We start from the raw sequence: 23,115 nt of genomic DNA on the forward strand, positions 1-23,115 counted from the left end.
AAAGAAGAAATTGTGGGCTAATCATTGAAATTATTTAGATTGAGCTTTTGTTTTTGTTTCAATCCATTTCTCCTCTTTACAGTTTGGGAGCTATATAATCTATTTCTTTTCTCTCAGTTCTTAATTTTTTTAATGTACTTATGAAACTGGAAGTCTAAAATAGAATGTTTCCTTCCAAAACAATGAAAGAGCTTTAAAATGATGGTCTTCAGATATTTTTGTTTGCATATCACTTAAAATAAATTTGAAAAGCTACTAGGGATGGATGGGTTAACTATACTTATTGTGGTGAACATTTTGTAACATATACATATATTAAATCATTATGTTGTACTCCTGAAATAAAATATTACATGTCAATTATATCTCAATAAAATATGTTTCAGTGTAAAAAAGCACTATGTAACTCATGTATTTTATCATAATTTAAAATATTTGCAATAAATGTAATTAACAAAATATTTAAAATTTAGAAACTTTTAAATATAAACTATCACTTGGATTTTAAATATTATTTGATACTCATCACCATTCACTTAAGAAAAGTTAACTCTTCTTCAAAATTAGAAAAAAAAATTTTTTTTGGTCTTGCATGCAGCATGTGGAATCTTATTTGCCCGACCAGAAATTGCACCCATGCCTCTTGCATTGGAAGTATGGAGTTTACACACTGGACTGTCAGGGAAGTCTTCCAAATAGGAAATTTTATGTTATTCTTTTTCTGTCCTTGACTTGTGTTTCTATTCTACTTTCCCCATATGATTTTTTAAAAAATAATACATTTTATCTTTAGAGTAGTTTTACATTTGTAGAAAAATTGAGTGAGAAAGTATTGAGAGTTCTCTTACACCCCTTTCAAAACCTTCCCCCTCCCCCAAGTTCCCCCTACTATTAACACTTTGCATTAGTGTTGTACATTAGTCACAATTGATAAGCCAATATTGATACCTTATTATTAATTAAAGCTCATTATTTACATTGGGATTCACTCTGTGTTGTATATCCTACGGGTTTTGACAAATGTATAATGACATGTATCCACATTACACTATCGTACAGACTAGTTCATTGCTTAAACATGCCCTGTCCTCCATCTATATATCCCTCCTTCTCTCCTTTCAAACCTCTGGCAATTATTAACTTTTAAACATTTCCCTAATTTTGCCTTTTCCAGAATGACATGGAATTGGAATCATACAGTTTGTAGCCTTTCAGATTGGCTTCTTTCGCTTAAAAAATAATTGTTTCCTCCATGTCTTTTCATGGCATGATAATTCATTTCGTTTATCACAGAATAATATTCTACCGTGTAAATGTACCACAGTTTCTCTATCCATTTAATGAAACACATCTCGATTGCTTTGATTATTTGGCAATCATGAATAAGGCTGTTATTAACAACTATTTGCCTAGTTTTACGTGGACAAAAGTTTTTACCTCATTTGGTACCAAAGATCACAATTGCTGGATATTATCAAAAGAGTACATTTAGTTTTTGTCATACTATCTTCCAAAGTGTCAGTACTATTTTCCATTTCTGCAGCTCCACATTTTTTGCCAGTAAGTGGTATTGGTTGTTGGGAAGTCTCAGTCCTTGCCACAAGTACCACTTAAGAGGCTGCCTGAGTGTCTTCATGACATGGTAGCTGGTTTCCCCCAGAATTAGTGATCTAAAAGAGTCGGGAGAAGCCAAAATGTCTCTTACGGCCAAGCTTAGAAGTCACACATTGCCATTTTCACAGTATCTCATTGATTACACAGGTCAGCCCTATTCATTGTGGGAGGAAACTACACAAGGGTGAGAATACCAGGAAATGAGGAGCACTGAGGGTCCTATGGGAGGTTGACAAACACAGCTACTAAAACATTTATCTTTAGTATGAATTAGGCTTGTATCCATCTCTAGTCCCACTAGACTGGAGTTTCTCATCCTTTTTTTCATGATCACTCCTCTATGGAGTCTTTTTAGCCATGTTTTTCCTGATTCCATGCTCCCTTCGTGAAATGTTAATGTTTCTTTATGTACTGTGTGTATATCTGTGCTAGATATATATGTGTATATATAGACACACACATATATAAAGTAATATTTTTCACCACTCTCCCAAGAAGCAATTTTCACTACCTTGAAGGAGGTGACGTCATCCCCTCTGAGGTTGAGAATATATGCTCTAGACCGAAAGCTAAAAACCCAAGAGTTGGTACAATACCAAACCTTTACATCTTTTTATATTTCATGAACTTCACTTGATGTTTTAAATAGAGTATAGTAGTAAATGTTTTAATTGTTGCAAATAACTGGGCAAAGGTAGGGAGGAGAATGAGTATGTGATCCAGTGAGAGTGGAAAATACAGATGCCATTGACCAAAATGGAAGCAGAGCATTTAATGAACTTTTTCTGAAATATTGCATTTCTCCATCTTGTTCAGCACTGAACATTGAATAGGACTGTTCTTGATATAGTCTTAGGAATTCAACACTTTTTTTGGAATGAATAAATTCATCCAGCAGAATTGACAGCTCACTGAAGGTCAGCATATGTGAACTTCAGGGCTGTCTGATCACCTATAAACTATGGAACTTATTTTCAGTAGTTGAATTAAGGTATCGGCTGGAAAAAAAAAAAGCACAACATAAAAGTTGAGAATTAGGTTTTATTTGAGGACATTACTGAGTACTATAGCCTGGAAACAGCCTCTTTGCCAGGTCTGAGAAACTGTTCCAAAAAGGTAAGGGAGGAGTCAGGTTATATTGGCGTTTTTGCTGGAAAAAAATAACTGAGCATCAAAATATTACTGCTAATTACAAAAATCAGACATCTTAAGTTAATGATCCTATGTATGGCAAGATGCAAGAGTCTGGGCTCACTGAAGTAATTCCTTTGATCTGCATCTTAACTATCTGGAGCCAGTATCCTGTCTCTCTATTCTGAATTCTCCTCAGAGCACAAGGTGGTAGTGGCTGATAGCTTGATTGTGGGCAATATTCATTGCTTACTGATATGGAAGGCAAAAGTTCTAACTCCAAACTAAATGTTCCAATTTACCAAAAAGTTTTGGAGATCAAGTATCATGGGGCTATTCTTATTTCCTTTTTTAAAAAAAAATTATTTATTTGGCTGGGTCAGGTCTTAGTTGTGGTATGCAGGGTCTTTGATCTTCATTGTGGCACTCAGGATCTTTAGCGGTGGCATGGTCGGCATGTGGGATCTAGTTCCCTGACCAGGATCGAACCTGGGACCCCTGCATTGGGAGCACAGTCTTAGCCAAACTTTCTACACCAGCTAAGCAAGGGGACTTTGGTGTACAAAAAGGCCAGAAACACAAAGACCAAGGAGAACAAAGCATTTCTTTTTTTTTCGATCTTCTGCTTTGTTTCCACTTTTCAGATTATAAATTCCCTAAAGGCAGGAAGTATATAGGCCCTGTTGAGGTCTAGATGATAAACATTTAGATCCCTTCCCCAAGAGGCTGACGATCTAGTAGCAAGGATATGACACGTTTTAAAACATTTTCTAACTTTGGTCCCACACAATAAGGTATCTCAGATGGTGAAGAATCTGCCTGCAATGCAGGAGACTTCGAATCAATCCCTGGGTCATAAAGATCCCCTGGAGAAGGGAATGGCAACCACTCTAGTGTTCTTGCCTAGAGAATCCCATGGACAGACCATGGGGTCGCAAGGAGTCAGATACAACTGAGCAACTAACACTTTGTACTTTGTTTTTCTGCAAGATAAGGCATACCTTGTTTAATTGCACTTAAAAAATACAGGTTTTTTTTTTTTTAATAAATTGAAGGTTTGTGGCAACACTGTGTTGTCAGATTGTCAGGTGCTTAATATTTTTTAAGGAATAAAGTATTTTTATATTAAAGTATGGGCTTTTTAAAGACATAATGCTACTGTATACTTAATAGATCATAGTATAGGGTAAATACATCTTTTATATGCTCTGGATACCAAAAAAATTGTATGACACAGTTTATTGCAATATTCACTTTATTGCAGCAATCTGGAATGGAACTTAAAATATCTCCAGGGTACATCTGTACTTAAAGCTTGTTCACAAGTATAGCGAAAGCCTGTTAGGAAAAACAACGGGTGGATCAATTTTGTTGAAGAGAAGTACCTACTTCAGGGACTTCGCTGGTGGTCCAGTGGCTAAAACTCCAAGGTCCCAATGCAGGGGTGCCCAAGTTCCATCCTTCTTTGGGGAACTAGATCTCACGTGCTGCAACTAACAGATCACACACTGCAACTAACAGTTCACATGCCGCAACTAAAGATCCTGCATACTGCAACTTAAGTTTCCACATGCCTCAACTAAGACCTGGTACAGTCAAAGAAATAAATAAATTTTAAAAAATATTTAAGAAAAGAATATTCTACTTCAGTGAATTGAAAGTTATAGTTATGCTGGCTGAAAGAAGCCAGATTGTCCTTGTCCCTCAAAAGTACATAGGGCATAATTTCATTACATAAAACTCTACACCGGAGAAGGGTTTCCCAGGTGGCGCTAGTGGTAAAGAAGTGAATGTCGCTCAGTCGTGTCCGGCTCTTTGAGACCCAATGGACTATACAGTGCATGGAATACTCCAGGCCAGAATACTGGAGTGTGTAGACTTTCCCTTCTCCAGGGGATCGTCCCAACCCAGGGATCAAACCCGGGTCTCCCGCATTGCAGGCAGATTCTTTACCAGCTGAGCCACAAGGGAAGCCCAAGCGGTAAAGAACCTGCATGCTAACACCAGAGATACAAGAGATGCAAGGTTCGATCCGTGGGTGAGTAAGATCCCCTGGACGACGGCACGGCAACCCACTTCAGTATTACTGCCTGGAGAATCCCATGGGCAAAACGGCCTGGTGGGCTACGGTCCTCCGTGGGCTCACAAATACATGGATACGATTTAGCGACTGAGCACTAGAATGTGCAAGCTGATGAATAGTGACTGAAAGCAGATTAGTAGTTGTTAAGAGGGCTTCCCTAGTAGCTCAGCTGATGAAGAATCCGCCTGCAATGCAGGACACCCCGGTTCCATTCCTGGTTCGGGAAGATCCCCTGCAGAAAGGGAAAGGCTACCCATTCCAGTATTCTGGCCTGGAGAATTCCAAGGACTGTATAGTTCACGGGGTCGCAAACACACGACAGACTGCCTTTCACTTAAGAAGCAGTGATGGAGAGGGACAAGATGGGAGAATTAAAAAGAGTGGAAGGAAATCTGGGGGTAATGAATAGTTCACCGTCTTCAGTGTGATGATATCCTAGATATATCAGTATGTCAACACTCGTCAAATTGTATATTTAACTACGCATAGGTTATTGTAGGTCAATTATTCCTCAAGAAAGCAGTTTTTAAAAGATTTAACACAAAATCAGATCACACAGGATCAGACAGAGGAACTCCTGACGCTTTTCTGGAGTATGAAAAGCAACATTAGTAAATTATCCCTAATTGTAAAACCTGGGCTGGTGCAAGAGCAAAAGAAAGACAGAAAACCTGCAGTCTTTGGTTTAGGGGTGTAGTGTATGCGTGCCTGTGGGTGATTTCTGAGGAAGGAAAGGCTAGTGCCCACAGTTAACGACAGAAGAATTGTTGCTGGCAGAAACAGAGGAAGCTAGAGGAAGAACATGATTTGGGGTAAGACAATTTTGCATTTTGGACTGAGAGAGAGTAACTTCTAAGGCCTCCACCCTCGCTGAGGCACAGCCAAGGGGCTAGTGAAAGCTGCTCAGAATGCAGAGGCCAGGCCGAGTGAACAGAGATGAGACCGTGTCGCAACTCCCGCCAGGGTCACAGAGGTCTGAAACCTTAACCCTCAGCTATCGCTTCCTTAAGTTCCACTCCCCAAGCCGAGACAAACATTTGTGGAAGTCCGGCCCGCGTAGCCCACGCAGACCTGGGGAGAACAAGCTACCCAACTCGGCTAACACGGGGCAGTGGGGGCAGGGCGCTCGTGCCCGGCGCGTGCGCGCGCGGCGCGCTGAGACGCGGCCTGGAAACTAGGGAGCGCGCGCCCTCCACGTGACCCGGCCCGCGGGCGGCGACGCACGCGACGCGCCCCTCACGTGGTCTGTCTCCAGCCCCGTCGCCGGCGGAGGCGGGCGCGGGCGCGTCCCTGTGGCCAGTCACCCGGAGGAGTTGGTCGCACAATTATGAAAGACTCGGTTTCTGCTGCTAGCGCCGGAGCTGAGTTAGTTCTGAGAAGGTTTCCCTGGGCTGTCCTTGTCCGGCGGCCTCTGCTGCCGCCTCCGGAGACGCTTCCCGATAGATGGCTACAGGCCGCGGAGGAGGAGGAGGTGGAGTTGCTGCCCTTCCGGAGTCCGCCCCGTGAGGAGAATGGTACTGGACCCACTCAGGCCCCGGTGGGGGAATGGCCCCGGCGTTGCGATCAGGGAAGCGGGAGGACTCGGCTGGCAAGTGTGTGCGCGGGGCCGCTCTTCCTGGGTTGAAGGATCTGGGATTTGCGTTGAGCCTTCCGGACTTGCCCTGACGGGACGGGAGTGCGGTTCTTTTCTCGGGTGAGGGGCAGGAAGCAGGTAGCAAATCTGGCGGCACAGCTTGTCGCGGGAATCCCCTGAGCGGAGCCCGGGCTCCGGGGAGGGCCCCTCGAGGCGGCAGAGGCGCGAGCCGGGGAGGACCTGGCGGAGCTGAGCGGCCGCAGCGCGCCAGACGCAGCGCTCAGCCTCCAAGCTCCGCATCTCCCGGGAGCGCGTTCCTCCTGGCGCTTGTTGCTGGCTGATCAGGGAGCCAAATGCTCTGCTCAAGTTCCGCAAGGAAGGGGAGGGAGGGCTGAGAGGGAACAAAAAAGGGGTAGAGGATACGGGTTTGGAGCTGTGCCTTGTTTGCTGCGCAACGTGTACTCCACAGGTACGTTTTCCTTTAGAGCCAAAGAGGAGGGATTTGACGATATTGACGCTAGCTCTGATTTGGAATTTTCTTTAGCAAGAATTAAGGGTTTTAATGGGCTTCCCAGGTGGCTCAGTGGTAAAGAATCCGCTTGCCAACGCAGGAGACGCGGGTTCGATCCTTGGGGTCGGGAAGATCCTCTGGAGGAGGAAATGGCAACCCACTCAAGTGTTCTTGCCTGGGAAATCCCATGAACAGAGGAGCTTGGCGGACTACAGGTTACAAGGTCGCAAAGAGTGCGACACGACGACTGACCAACTAAAACAACAGTAAGGGTTTTATTGGGGCGCTGCTGTAGTTACGCGAGGCGATGCGTTGTCTGGGTTTGTGTCGAACCACCTCATCCGTTGCCGTAGAGTAGGGTTGGTCGTGTGCAGAGAGGGATGCGGCGCATTGCAGCTTTTTGATAGAAGTTTTTGTTAAGGCCAGGAATAAATTAGAAAATTTCTTACAAAAAGATCAGGAACTTGAAAGAGCAGGTGGGTGGGTGTTCCTGGTCGGTACTTGAACTAGATAGGCTTCAGGCGAACAACTCTCCCTCTGCTGGAGTCTGGCAGGTATACTTTTGTCTAGAAACTAGTTCAAGTGCCATACAACACTGAAACCACGAATGTAGTTATACTTTGACTAAATAGTACATCCTTCCATTGTTTTCCACCTTTTTGGGTAAATGTAAAGTCAATAAAAACGTCATTTTACCTTTTTTTCATAATTTTTAAAAGAAGGATTTAAGTTCATCTACCAACACTAAACTTTAATATTTTTTAGTTAAGTGGATTTTAAGGGGAGCTTTTTTTTTTTTTTTTTGGTGGAGGGGGAGTTGAGTCAAAGTGATTTTTATTAAAAAAACAAAACAAAACAGCAGAGCATTAATACTGACTCTTCAGTGATACGTCTCATTTTCTTAGATGGTAAATAGCATTGAACATACCTTTTAAGTATTTAGAAAAAATTTAGATACATTAGAAAATGAAAATGAAGATGATTCATCATCTTCAAAACCATTGCTTCCTACTGTTTTGTTAAAGCAACCAGATGACTTTATTTCTAGTGACTTTCTAGTGAAAGTCAATTTCTTAGTCTTACCTCAGGTGCTGTTTTTTAAGTCCAGCCTCTTAATGTTTTGCTGTTTACATACATTGAAATGCAGCTTTCAAAATTTAAGATGTGGTCTGAGTTTTCCTTGTGTTTGCTGTGTTTCCACTTTTGTCCTGTCTTTTGTGTGTATATAGCAAATGCACTCTCCCAGACAACTTATGTTTGTACACAACATTGTTGTTTCTACAGGGAGAAATTCTCACTTTAAAATTTGACAAGAAGAATCTGGTTTTATTTTTTATGTTGCTTCGGTCCTGACTATTGTTGAGCCTCCTGAACTTTAAAGTCAACATTGTGACCTGAAAGTTTCCCTAAGTATGTTGAGGTTATAATTCCTACTGTAAAATCTGTTTAAGACGTCTGTTTCTGGTAGTCATTTTCTTCTTTGACACTAAGAGAAAGTGTACAAGAGTGTTCTGCACTGCTTTTAAACTAATCAGCCAAATGCCAAAAAAAAAACCAGAAAAATACCAAGAAATACAAGTTAAACTGGCATGGAATAAAATTTCTTACAAAATAAAAAACTATGGCTATTAGAAGTATTTGTTTTATTCATTTGGTTAATACTTAGTATTTACTATGTTCTAAGTACAAAGAGTCAGACTTGACTTGAAATGACTTAGCACGCAGCACGCGCAAGCACTGGAGTGGCAGAGATGTGATAGACAAGTTTCCTACTTTCAAACCACTTACATTCTGGTTATTTATATAAGAACTAACTACCTGTCTGTTGTCAAAGGAAGACGTATACTTTACTTCACAAAACAAATACTTAAAGTGTCTGCTGTGTTACAGATTCTATGATACTCTGTCTTGAAGGGCAATATAGATACGCAAAAAAGCAAGAACAGTTCAGTCGTTCAACCATGTCTGACCCTTGCTATCCCATGGACTGTGACATACCAGGCTTCCCTGTCAATCACCAACTTCCAGAGCGTGCTCAAACTCATGTCCATTTAGTCGGTGATGCCATCCAACCATCTCATCCTGTCGTCCCCTTCTCCTCCTGCCTTCAATCTTTTCTAGCATCGGGGTCTTTTCCAGTGAGTCAGTTCTTCACATCAGGAGGCCAAAGTATTGGAGGTTCAACTTCAGCATCAGTCCTTCCAATGAATATTCAGGACTGATTTCCCTTAGGATGGACTGGTTTGATTATTGCGTAGATTACTGTGAAAGTATAGGGTAATCAGGCAGAAAAGAAAGTCTGGGTAGGCTTGCAAAGGAGCTGATAGTAAGTAAAGGTGAGTCTTGTACCGTGTGTGCTAAGTTGTTTCAGTCGTGTCCAACTTTTTATAACCCCTTGGACTGTAGCCTGCCAGACTCCTCTTTCAGTGGGATTCTCCAGGCAAGAATACTGGAGTGGGTTGCCATGCCCTCATCCAGAGGATCTTCCTTACCCAGCGATCGAACCAGTGTCTCTTACATCTGCATTGGCTGATGGGTTCTTTACGGCTAGGGCCATCTGGGAAGAGGCAATAGTAATTAATTAACCTGGAAGTAGAAGAGATGTAGAATTGGTGGTTTTAGTTTAAGGGAACTGAGCTTTAGAAGAGAAGAAGCATCGATAGTTCATCTGAGATCTATTATACAAGTACTGTACATAGTTTAGAATGAGTAGAGTATGAGATGATATAGTGTACTAGTCAGAGTGTTATGAAGATAGAGAGGGACCAGTTTTCTGAGAGCAGTGTATGTCAGGAAGAGAAGTCTTGATTTTATTCTGGAGATTAAGGATCCACTGAAGGAACAGTATGGAAGGTGAATTGCTGTGTGTTTAAACTAAAAACAGAGATCGTAAGAAGTCTTTAGCAAGACTCTGAGCAAAATATTTAGGACTTGAAATAAAGAAAATGGAAAGAAGGGCCACCTGAGGTGTTTAGTAGGGGTTAGAATATTCAGACCTTGGTTCCTTCGGGGAAGGGTGTTTGCGTGTATTGGCAAATGTCAGTAGTAAGAACCAGACATTAAATGAAAACATGAAATAGGTGAAGTCATTACTTTAATACCTGCAAAATGTAATGTTTAAAGGCAGTACTTAAAACGTGTATTTTTGATTTTGATTTTTAAATGAAGATTTCTTGATGCAAAAACCTCTTAAAATTTAATTTTGAGAGTTTTGCCAGTCATAGATATTTTTGATACAGCGCTCTGACATTCTCTCTTTCTTTAACATTCAAATGTGGGAGATTTGAAACATATAAAGGTGTAATAGTAAAATGAATCACCATATACCCATGACCCATTTCAACAGTTTGAAACATGTGAATATTGTGTCTTCTATTAACTCTCTCATTCTCCATCAATTGGATAATTTAAAAACAAATCCCAGACTTGTTCCATCTGTAAATATCTCATGATGTTTGTCTGTAAATCCACAACACTGTGGTGCTCAGTCGTGTTCGATTCTCAGCTTCCCTGTGGGCTGTGTCCCACTAGGCTCATTGTCCATGGGTTTTTGCAGGCAGGGACACTGGAGTGGGTTGCCATTTCCTACTTGCAGGTATCTTCCCAACCCAGGGATCGAACCTGAGTCTCTTAACGTCTCCTGCATTGGCAGGCGGGTTCTTTACCACTGCACTTCCTGGGACTCTCTTACAGTACTATTAGCACACTCAAAATTAGTAATTCTTTAATATCATTCAATATTCAGCATATTGCCTTAATTCTCATTTTTCCCCCCAGTTGATTTGTTTGAATCAGGATCCAAAAAAGGCTACATAGCATTTGGTTTGATAAATAATTCTCAGTCTCTGTATCCCCCTGCCCACTGCTTTTTTCCAGTCTTGTGATTTACCATTTGGGGGAGGGGGGGGAATGCATTTCATTTGCCCTGCAGAATTTCTCACAGTTGGGATTTTGTTGCATGTATCCGTGTGGCATCATGTAGCATGTTCCTTTCTCCTCTGTATTTGCTGTGAACTCTTGGTTAATCTTCAGACTCTTAGGTTCTTGTTTGATGTTTGGTAAGACTACTTAACAGATAGTGAAGTACTTTGTATTGAATTACATTAATGGGCACATACTGTGTGGCGATTTTTCTCTTTTGGGTGTAACATTATCTGGTGGGTTGCTGTTGTCAGCTGCCTGATCTTTTAATCCTGAAGTTTCCCATCATATGTTCACATAATATCTATTGATGATTATTGCCATTGCTTAGTTATTTCATTGTGGATTTCTCTTTCTCCTTTTTGGCAGGGATGTGGGTGGAGCCTTTCAGCATGTGATTAAATTGTACAGTTTTTTGGGGGGTGGGTAACAGCTTTTTAAATGCCTGTTTTAAGTTTGGTGCCTGGAGACAAACTTCAGAGTGGTTGAGATTTGTTTAGAATATGAGCAGCATTTGGCTGTCTATGGGAATTTGAACTGAGTCATTTATGTGAGTTAATATTAAAAAAAACTTAGATGTGTGTCACTTTTTTAATGTGCTTTGTGAATTATTAGTTTGAATTTGAGTAAAAAGTGTGACTTGGAGAATTGGATGTCTTATAGTTTATCTTTATAAAAACAATTGGTTTAATTTGGTTTAAGTTCATACATTTCGATATTTTGTTCAGCCTTTGGTTTGGTTCACCTTGGATTTAGAAAATTATTCTGAATCTTTTGGGGGAACATGTATTTAGTTTCCTGACCATTTAAAGGTTTTAGAACCCTGTTAAAGAAGTTTTAGATATGGAGGTAAGCAGTTCTTTGAAACTGATAGACATGTCTGTTCACTGAAGCATTTTTTGCCAAGTCACGCTCTTTTATGAGCATCACTGTTACTATGTCTGTGAAAGGCAGATAATAATCTTTTTTCTACCTGACCCCAGGAACAGCACTTGGATTAAAGTCTGTGAAACCCTGTTTGTCCTTCCTTGCGTCATGAAAACATGTTCGTAACACCTCAACTATCCCGGCTACCACACTTCTGGAAACATCAACCTTTGGAAACCCAACTCCTCATAGAAGGGAAAAAAAGATTTTGAGCCAAGCCATTATCAGAAATATGGCAACCTTGAACCCAGAGTTCACTGGTTGAAAAATATGTGCAAAGTGAAATTTAATAGGCTTAGTTACCTACTTTCCTCTGACAGTTTGTAGTACACTAGGAATGATAGAAGTTGTCTGGCAGACTGTTACTGCAAGGAGGAGACTGGAGAAGCATTCACTAGAGTAGAAAAATAGAACTGTAAATTACCCTTTTGTATGTGACCCAGGTCTTCCTTGTTTTTGACTGTTTTACCATCCCCGGTACCTGGAAGGGCTTCCCTGGTAGCTCAGTTAGTAAAGAATCTGCCTGCAATGCAGGAGACCCTGGTTTGATTCCTGGGTTGGAAAGATCCTCTGAAAAAGAGATAGGCTACCCACTCCAGTATTCTTGGGCTTCCCTTGTAGCTTAACTGGTAAAGAATCTGCCTGCAATGTGGGAGACCTAGGTTTGATCCCTGGGTTGGGAAGATCCCCTGGAGAAGGAAAAGGCTATCCACTCTGGTATTCTGGACTGGAGTATTCCATGGACTGTATAGTCCATGGGATCGCAAGGAGTTGGATACGAATGAGCTGCTTTCCCTTTCTTTCATATTTTCAATACCTGGAAGATACTCTACCCAGAAAGTACTCCTGACTCAAAAAAAGTGTGTGATAGGCTTTAGACAAATTTTCACAATATTAGCTAACATGTATTAGCATATTAGCATTTTGGAGAAGGAAATGGCAGCCCACTCCAGTATTCTTGGCTAGAGAATCCCATAGACAGAGATGCCTGGCGGGCTACAGTCCATAGTGTCACAAAGAGCGGACTCCACTAAGGGACTAACATTAGCATTTAGCTGTTATTCTAAGTGCTTTGAAAAAGTGAAAGTGTTAAAGTTGTGCCTGACTCTTTGTGACCTCATGGACTGTCGCCCACCAGGCTCCTCTGTCCGTGGAATTCTCCAGGCAAGCTTACTGGAGTGTGCCTTTGGATGCTTTTGTAGTGTTGCTACACAGAGTATATATACTATGTTGTGGTCCTTTGGTGTTCCTAAGTTTGATATATATAGAATTATGTACATTTTTTAATGGATCTTGGTTTTTTATTGAAGTATAGTTAATTTAAAATACTGTACTAGTTTCAGGTATACAACATAGTAATTCAGTATTTTTGTAGATTATACTCCATTTAAAGTTATTATAAAATATAGGATAAAGTCCCTGTGCTGCACAATATATCCTTATAGCTTATTGGTTTTTTCTTTTTTTTTTTTTTTCATTTTAATGAAATCAGGTTTTGGAGATTAAGTCATGTTGATACATGTAAGGTTTAAGTTTATCCCTTTGAGCTGCTGTATATTATTCCATTGTAGGAATATACTGTGTGTTATCCATTTTACTATTATTGGGCATTTAGGTTGTTTTCAGTTTTTTATTAATGATGTAACTTTCTTGTGTGTATCATGAGAATTTTTCTAGGAAGTATATAAATAGAATTGCTGGGTCACAGGGTAGGTGCATCTTCAACTTTGTAGGTATTGCTGGAGTGTTGACTAAAGTAGTTGTGCAGTTTCCACTCCCTCTAGAACTGTGTAAAAATTCCCTTTCTTTTTTCCAACATCTTTGCCAACATTTAATTGCTTAGGTTCTTCTGTTTTGCTCGACCCATGAATGTAAAGTAGTTCCTCATTGTTGCATGTCCCTGGCCACCAATAATGTTGTGTGTCATTTCAGGTTAAAAGTTCTTGGCTGTGGTTACTTTCCTTCTGGTGAATTCCCTTTGCTCAGTTTTCTAATGAATTCTATTTTTCTTCTTTATTTACTTGTAGAAGTTCTGTATGTAGTCTGGGCAGTATTTTTTGTTGTTGTTTTTTGCTTTATGAGCTACAAATATCTTCTCCAGTCTCTAGCTTTTTAAGTTTTTATTTTGTTAATGGTGGACTATTTACTTATTTTTCGATTGTTGATGTATATTGGTTTTTAGTGTAATAAGTTATCAGTATTTTCTTTATAGCCTGAACTTTCTCTTATCTTGAAGTCATAAAGCTATTTATTTATTTTTGGTAGAAGTTGTAAAGTTTTGCTTTATAACATTATGACTTAACCCATCTAGTATTCATTTTGGATTCTAGTGTAATGGTTTGTATACATGTAATAATCATACTGTTTCCTGATTTGTATTGCTCTCTCTGAAGTTGCTCAGTCGTGTCCAACTCTTTGCAACCCCATGGACTGTAGCCTACCAGGCTCCTCTGTCCATGGGATTTTCCAGGCAAGAATACTGGAGTGGATTGCCGTTTCCTCCTCCAGGGGATCTTCCCAACCCAGGGATCAAACCCAGGTCTCCTGAATTGCAGGCAGACGCTTTACCCTCTGAGCCGTCAGGGAAGCCCCTTGCTGTCTCTGCTGCTGCTGCTAAGTCGCTTCAGTTGTATCCGACTCTGTGCGACCCCATAGATGGCAGCCCGTCAAGCTCCCCCTGTCCCTGGGATTCTCCAGGCAAGAACATTGGAGTGGGTTGCCATTTCCTTCTCCATTGCTGTCTCTAGCACTCACCAGGTTTTCCTAAGTGCAAGTTTCTGTTTCCAAGTGATTTATTCCATTGTTCTGTTTGTCTTTTTTGTCAATGTATTTATTTGGATTTTTTAGTAATCTTAGGTGTATACATCAAATTTCTTGACTTTGTATAAGAAATTAAAATTTTTGCCAACATATTTATCATCCTTTTTCTCAGAAAGCAATAAGTTTTGATTCCTTTTCATTTTAATAAAAATTCTTTATGGTAGAATGATAAATTGTTCTGAGTAAGACTTTATTTAGAATACCTGAGAAATAAATTACTGCTGTTTGAGCTAAATTAAAGTTGGTCACTTTTTAGACTCACTGTCTGATCTTCAGTTATTTAATATGTTGGACGCCATGGAATGGCACAGTGGCAACTGCTCATACTGACCTTTATCAGACATTTTCTATCCTTAAATCGGGGCAGTACTGGAGTGGTAAGCAGGCAGGGTAGCAATCTCCATGAGGTCAGCAGGGCAGCAAAACCAACAGAAAATAAGATTAAATGTAGAAGTTGGACTCTCTTTGCAAACATAGTCATGGTATGAATCTGATTCTTTTTTTTTTTATTTTTGACAAAAGTCTAACAATTTATTGGAGCAGACTAGAAAAGTAGTCACTGAAATGACAAAAACAATTTTTTGAAAAACTTTTTATATTGAAAACAATTAACAAAGTTTTATTTTTTAATGTGTAAAACTTTACCAACTATTTATTACTACCAACTATTTATTACTTTTAGAAGCTTTTCAGCAGTGTCTTTAAAACCTGTTGGGAGAGTTCACATCTGAATTATCAATAATACCTAATTAGTTAAGTGATTGGCAGCCTTTTAAGCGTAAGAGCAGAACTCTATAGAGTAGGGGCCTGTTTGAGTGCCAGATCTCCTACAGAGGAAATAAAAGAATGCCAGCCATTTTCAACATTTTACTTCAAGCTAGCCGTAAGTTTTCTTTGTCATTATGCCTTTGCTGACGGACATGTTGTCCAGCGTACAAAATTACCACAGAACTCAGAATTTCTAGATCTGTAGTGTCATTTAACTTTTTAAAGCTGTTGTGGTTTATTAGTAGGCAAGCTTCCTTTTAATTTGACTGACTTTTCTTTTGAATATGGGTCACATTTTCCTGTTTCTTCTTATATCTAGTAATTTTTATTATATCATAGATGTTGTGAATGTTATCTTGGAGAGATTGTAAGTTCTGTTTTAGTCCTCTGAAGATTATTGATTTTCTCTTTTAAAGTAGTTGCTACTGATTGAATGTTTGTATCTTCCCAAAATTCAGTGTTGATGTTATTTAAAGACGGAGCTTTGGGAAAGAAGTAGAATTAGAGGAGGTCATGATGGTGGGGTCATTATACAAAGAGACCAGAGAGCTTGCTCCCTATCCCCGCCTTGTGAGAACACAGTGAAAAGACAGCTGTCTGCAGTCCGGGGAGGGGGCTCTGAGATGCAGACCTTACTGACCCCTTGATCTTGGATGCCAGTGTCTAGAACTTGGAGAAAATGAATTTTGATTGTTGAAACCAAAGTTAAGTCTTATGGTATTTGTATGGCAGTCAGAACACATTAGGATAGTAGTTGATTAACCTGACTGTACTAATTCCAAACTCTGACTCCTTCAATGGGCAATAAAAATATCTATTCAGTTAGTTTCTCTATTCTTAACTGACCTGCTTGGAATCTGCCCCATGTTTGCATGTTTCATGGGTCAGCTAGATTTCAGCAGTGTTAATATGCAGCATTTAGGGTTTCCTTTTTTTGTGACTCTGTCCTATGCAGGACTTTCCCCATCACTTTCCAGCTGCTGTTGTCACCTCGAAGTTTGTATTCTGGTTCTTCAAGCCAGTAAAATTATGGAATTTCTATTGGAGTTTTAGCTACTTAGTAGGTATGCGGTGGGGCCTCTCTTAGCCATAAAATAGGAAACTCACTCAGTACTGTTCCTTTATCCTGAGTACAAACTTCATCTGATTCCTTACTGCTTTTGGTTGCCTGTTCAGTACTACTAAGTAGTTTTTTTTTTTTTAATGTTTATTTTATCCAGAGTTTATGGTTATTATCTTGGGAGCATTAGTCCAATAGAACCTCCATAGCTGGAGGCTCCTTTCTAGTATTAATATATAGAATTGTTGAGTGTATTTAGTTGTAAAAATAGACTGATTGATTTTCAATGTTACCTTGAAGTAGAACTTTTAAAGCAGTCCTCCCCCCCCCCCCCCAATTTTCACTATCAGTATATAGTTAAGAAAGATGTGCTGGTACTGATTTGTTTGAAGAGTAGGATGTGGTTAGTAGACTTATTTGTAGCATATATGCCCCTTATTGCTAGGAGGCAGATAAGAAGAATTTATAATTTTGAAGCATTGTTGAGATATGACTGTGTGGGGGGCATTTTGCTAAAAACATGGATCATAATCTTCAGAGCAACTTTGTGAGATACATATGTTATTCTGTTTTATGGGTGAGGAAATAGAAGTTCAGACACTTAAGGTTGCATTAATACAATAACCAAAAAAAAAACCAACAACAACCACCACCAGCAGTGAACAGGTTATTCTGAACTCCAGAATCTGATCTCTTTTACCACTGAAGATCACGTTTCCCTCTTTTGCTAACATTCTGTGGTCTTAGTTGGTTTTTACTTTACCTAGAACATACAAATTTAGGAATTTTCAGATTTGTGTTTGTAGTGTGCCATCTTTTGGTAAAATACAGTAATGCAGTCTAGCAAAAGAAGTATAAAATTAGGAATTTTTATATGTATTTATAATCCAGGGCACATTTTATTGGATACTTGATGGTAGAGCAGAAGCTCAGAATTTCAAAAACTGTAGAAACCTATTATTGGGAATGATTTGCCATTATCAGCTGGGATATGTCACTGTCAGGCATAGGAAGCCAATCCCTAATATAGTCAATGAATGCCATAAATGACAAAACTGGTGTGTATGGGGAGAATGTATTTACATTTGGTGTTTACACAAATAGGAGAGGTGGTAAACCCTTGAAATAAACTTGGTGAATAATGAAGGTAGGGGAAGCTGTGATAGTCTTGAAGTGTGGAAATGTTTTTGTATGCCTCTGTAGGCACAAAATTTGATAAAAATTTGTGAGCATCAGAGTGACACTATTTAAGTGACTTAGAGGGTTCGCTAAAGTTTTGGATGGATTTGTCAGTTAGAGACTACTATGAAAGATTTGAAGTTGTGAAGAGATAATAGTGGCTATTTATTATTTTTAACAAGAATGATAAAATGAAACTAACTATGAGTACATTTGTACTAGGTTCTGAAATTTAACAATGTTCCTGTTTGGGTAGTTTTATCATAATAGACAAATGAGTACTGAAAGTGAAAGTGTTAGTTGCTCAGTTGTGTCCCACTCTTTGCCACCTCATGGTCTGTAGCCCGCCAGGCTCCTCTGTCCATGGCATTCTCCAGGCAAGAATACTGGAGTGGTTAGCCATTCTCTTCTGCAGGGGATCTTCCTAACGCAGGCATTGAGCCCATGTCTCCTGCACTGCAGGCAGATTCTTTGCCGTCTGAGCCGCCAGGGAAGCCCCAAGTGAGTGCTAGAAGGGCCTCAAGTGTTGAGGTTGTTGGTGATTGAAAGTGACCATTTCTGGGGGAAAAAGCTAGGTGTGTGTACTCGAACACTAGATTTTTTTTTTCCCCTCATTAATGTTTAGATTTTGTGTTTACATCATATGACTTATTTAATGCCTTTTCTATTGAAATTCCTGCAGAAAAAAAAAAAAAAAACTTTGTTCATGTACATATACAACTCTTTAGCCCCATCTCGTTTTTCCTCTCTTCAGAAAACAACTCTTAATACAAGGGCCTCCTGGGATTGTAGGCCTGGTAGAAGGGACACTAATAATATCCAAGAAACAATGCAGGGGAAGGATCTGAAGGACATGGCATATACTTGTTAGATTGAATTGGCTCAGTGGACTTGTGAGACTTTTTTGTGGGCAGCTTTTGTGAGATTTAGAGCATGGGTTGGCAAACTATGCCGTGTATGGCAAATCTGGCCAAGGCCTGTTCTGGCCAAGGCCTGAGCTCAGAATAGTTCTTATATTTTTTAGTTGTTGAAAAACAAAACAGTATGTGATAGAGGCAGTAAGTGGTCCAAAAAGCCTAAAATATTTACCATTTGGCTCTTAATAGAAAAAAACTTTGCTGATTGCCCATATAGAGTATACTTAAGTGCAAGTCGCTCAGTCGTGTCCGACTCTTTGCAACCCCATGCCAGAATACTGGGGTGGGTGGCTATGTCCTCCTTCAGGGGATCTTCCTGAACCGGCGTCTCTTCCGTCTGCTGTGTTGGCAGGCAGGTTTTTTACCACTAGTGCCACTTGGAAAGCCCACTATTGTGAATGGAGTATTCTGTAAGTTCCATCAGGTAAAACTGACTGATAGTGTTTAAGTCTACTCTGTTCTTTCTAGTTTTCTGCCTAATTATCCAATCAAGAAAAAGAGGAGGGGGGGAAAGGGGGGTGTAAATTGTACAAGATTGCATTTCTTAACCTTTATCTAAGCCATATATTTTCAAGTTCTCCCTAAGATGTTTTCCTCTTTTGTCAAGTAATTGTCCTTTGACAAAACTCCTTAAAAAGGTCCACTTTATTGTTAATTAATAAATGTTGTGTTCACTTTTCACCCGTCTTTCATTCATGCTGTAGGCTTTAGGCCTATGCTCATGAATTGCAAATAATTTAGTTTTTAAAAAAACATATAGTTCATACTGAAGCAATCTGAGTGCTTCTCATGCTTGTATATTGCCACTGTTTTAGTGTGTTATTTGCATGTTAAATGTTTAGTTCTAGAATCTGATTTTGATGGACTTCATTACTGTATCATGAGACTGAGCTGCCTTTTTGTTTGCAAAGAAGCTCACAGAGAGAAATTCCAAACAAATCTTTTGTCTTGCTTTAACAACCAGTAAAAATATAGCAGTAAGTACAATCACTGAGCTGTTCTCCTCCACCCCAGAACAGTTCCAGTTTTTCTGAAAGAGAGAAGCAACCCTGTAAAAGATAAATCACTGTATTGTAGTTAATATAAACCCATTTTTATAATTTAAATTTTATTTATTAATTTGGCCATGCCAGGTCTTGGTTGCAGCACTCAGAATCTTCAGTTGCAACATGTGAAATCTAGTTTTCCTGGCCAGGGATTGAACCCAGGCCCCCTACATTGGGACACGGAGTCTTTGGCCACTGGACCACCAGGAAGTCCCTGCATTAAAAAATATATATATTTGTTTGTTTTTGGCTGTGCTGCATCTTTGTTGCAGAGAGGGCTTTTCTTCAGTTGTGGCGAGCAGGGGCTGCTCTCTAGTTGCGGGCTTCTCTTGTTGCAGAGCGCAGGCTCTAGGGCACACGGTCTTCAGTAGTTGCAGCATTGGGCTCAGCATCTGCGGCACCCGGGCTCTCGAGCGCAGGCCCAGTAGTGGCGCACCAGCTTAGTTGCTCCATGGCATATGGGATCTTCCAGACCATGGAGCGAACCTGTGTCTTTGGCACTGGCAAGCAGATTCTTTACCACTGAGCCACCAGGGAAGCCCCCTGCGAGTTTTAATAGAAGAGGAGCATAATAAAAATTTCATGAGTTTAAAGCAGTAAGTTAGTTTTAGTAAAAATTCAACCTCACATCATCATGTATTAGAACAGCCTACCAAATGATTATTTTTAAAGTTACAAACAGAAGTCACTTGAATAAATGTCTTCCGGTCCAGATGTGCTGTCTACCTTCAGTGTACTATGGTTCTGGAGTGGGAGAAGGGTTTAGGATAACAGTACTGTATCAGCAGTCTAACTGACATGGCCTTTTGGTTGTCAGGACAGTGCTCTCACTGTGATCCTGGGGTTGGTTCCATTGTTCTGTAGTTGCATAAGGCAGTAGAGGGGATGGTGATTGCATATCTTAAATAGTGTAAGCCTCTTTGGTGGGCAGATGTGACAGAAGTTCTGTTGCTTCAATTTTCTGAGTGAAATGGGAAGTAGGTCATCAGTTGAGAATAAGAGTGGTGAATGAGGGTTGGAGGTTTGAGGAGAGGAGGACATAGTGTGAAATTGTACAGGAGAATGAGAAAATGGATCAGGGAAATGTGGTGTGACTATTGGGCATCATTAAGGGATGTTTGAGGTTTTAAAGTGAAATCAAAGGGTGTTTTGTTTGTTTTTCCTGTAGTCATATTAACATAGGCAGTTATGGAATAAATGGGGAATTGGATTGAATCAGGATTTGGTTTGCCAGGTGTATTCCTAGTACAGTAAAACCGAAGAGAGTCCTATTTTTTTTCCCCCATGAGAGGTATGTAGGTAAAGCAGTTCTTCAAAGGAATACCAGACTTTAGTTAGAAAAAGAAGGTGGTGGAGGGACTGTGCTAAGTGAGCTTTAGAGTGTAGGACATTTTGCTGATGAAGGGTCATGGGTTCTAGAGGGCATTCTGTGAGTTTTAAAAAATTTATTTATTTACTTTTGATTGTACTGGGCCTTCATTCGCTGTGTGCAGGCTTTCTCTAGGTTTGGCAAGTGGGGGCTACTCTTCTTTGAATTGCATGACTTCTCATTGCACAATGGGCTCTAGGCACACGGGCTTCGGTAATTGGAGCTGCCAAGCTCTAGACCATAGGCTCACTTGTTGCGGCACATTGGCTTAATTGCTCTATAGCATGTGGCATCGTCCCAGATCATGAATCAAACCCGTGTCCCCTGCATTGGCAAGTGGATTCTTAACCATTGGACCACCAGGGAAGTCCCCATCCTGTGATTTTTTTAACTAGGGGATCATGGTATAATTTGCTCCTACTTAAGTGAATCTATTTAAAGGAGAACCATTGACCTAGAAAGTGGACATTTTGAATGGAGAGACAGAATTTTGCAACCAGAATTAGATTAAAGGATATACTAAGGTTTATGATTAGAATATCTAAAGGATTTGAGAGGAACCTGCAAACTCCACCATCATAATTCTGTCTAGAATATCTCTTGTCCTAGGGGCTTCCTTTTTTGTTTTTTTTGATTTGGCTCCCCGGTTGGCTTGCTGCTGCTGCTAAGTCGCTTCAGTTGTGTCCAACTCTGTGTGACCCCATAGATGGCAGCCCACCAGGCTCCTCTGTCCCTGGGATTCTCCAGGCAAGAATACTGGAGTGGGTTGCCATTGCCTTCTCTGCCGGTTGGCTTATGGGATCTTATTTCTCCAACTAGGCTTGTACCCTCTGCAGTGGAAACTCTTCTGCCTAGCCACTGAACTGTAGAGGTTTCGTTATGGAATATAGGCTCTTCCTTTTTGTATTGTCCTGGTAAGAAAGAGGCAGGTAGAGAAGGGAAAAGAGATTTTGATAGCATGCTAATATCTATATTTAATATATAATAATATCTATAGACATATTAGAGATACAGTGTTTAATATTTTCTATATATCTAATATATATGTTATATGGAGGATGAAGCACAAGATCTTTAATCTACTCAGTCCTAATTTGTGGAGTTTCACCTTTTTCAATATATAATGCCCCATCTCTTTCTAATCAGTCACCAGTAGTAGGATACAGAGGCTAGGGATCCAGGCAAAAACTTAAGTAGTGGTATAAACAGTAATTTTTAAAAACCATTTAAGCTTGAAATTGTTTCAGATTTACAGTAATTGAAGGAAATATGTTAATCTTCCACTGTGATCCTAGATTTGTCTTATTCTCCCTATTAATTTTTGTGCTATATTCATTTTAAGACTGTTCATTTAGGACTGTATTCATTTAAGATTGTCATAACAATCTGGTGAATCAGACACTTGAAATCATGTAGTAACGTGTACTATTCCTATTGATGTTTAGCATCTCTTTTCTAGTATTATTTTTCTTTTGATTAGAATTTGCTTGATGCGTTTTTCGGTGCCTGTGCCATTAGCCATTCCATGCCCCTGTGCTTTAGGTATTTATCTTAGAAATAGAACAGAATATATCTAGGGTTTTTTTTTGGCTGTGTCATGCGACCTGTGGGATCTTAGCTCCTGGACCAGGACTCAGGGGACCCAACTTGCGCCCCCTTCAATGGAAGCACAAAGTCTTAGCCATGGGAATGCTTGGCAAGTCTTTGACAGTCACTTTTAATTGGCTGTAAAATGATCCATTTCCCAGGATCATACCAGCCCCTCTTGAGGTTTTTAATTCTGCATAGCACTGTTGATTTAGTATCTGCATAGTACTGTTGATTAGTAATCTCAATCTCAGTGGATTTAAATGGAATGATTCTCATATTTTAGTTGTGCTGTCATCAATAAACATGTTATATGTAATAAATACTTAGTGAACTAAAACTGGAATTATTTTTTATGTATTTCTTATTGAATTTTTCTTTGTAATATTAATTGGTTAATTTATAAACAATCTTTTAAACTTTCTGTTTTAGTCCCAGAAATCCTGGATAGAAAGCACTTTGACCAAGAGGGAATGTGTATATATCATACCAAGTTCCAAAGACCCTCACAGGTAAGTATACTTCTCTTTATTCTGAATTCTTATAGAAATTTAGATGTAAATTGCATTGCTATTTATTTATTAAAAGCTAAAATTATTAATTATTTAT

At 39.7% G+C, this 23,115-nt stretch overlaps 1 protein-coding gene across 1 annotated transcript in view; it reads left to right on the top strand.

The window, feature by feature from the left end:
- Nucleotides 1-6,258: 6,258 nt before the first annotated feature.
- TRPM7 (transient receptor potential cation channel subfamily M member 7) overlaps nucleotides 6,259-23,115 on the top strand; it is a 101,733-nt gene continuing 84,876 nt past the window's right edge. Inside the window, exons 1-2 of the mRNA XM_020895842.2 lie at nucleotides 6,259-6,342; nucleotides 22,939-23,018. Of these exons, the coding sequence (XP_020751501.2) occupies nucleotides 6,340-6,342; nucleotides 22,939-23,018 (83 nt within the window). The 5' untranslated portion in view covers nucleotides 6,259-6,339. The remainder of the gene's footprint in view (nucleotides 6,343-22,938; nucleotides 23,019-23,115) is intronic.

This window comes from Odocoileus virginianus, chromosome 6 (assembly GCF_023699985.2).
Source record: "Odocoileus virginianus isolate 20LAN1187 ecotype Illinois chromosome 6, Ovbor_1.2, whole genome shotgun sequence".
Classification (NCBI taxonomy): Eukaryota; Metazoa; Chordata; class Mammalia; order Artiodactyla; family Cervidae; genus Odocoileus; species Odocoileus virginianus.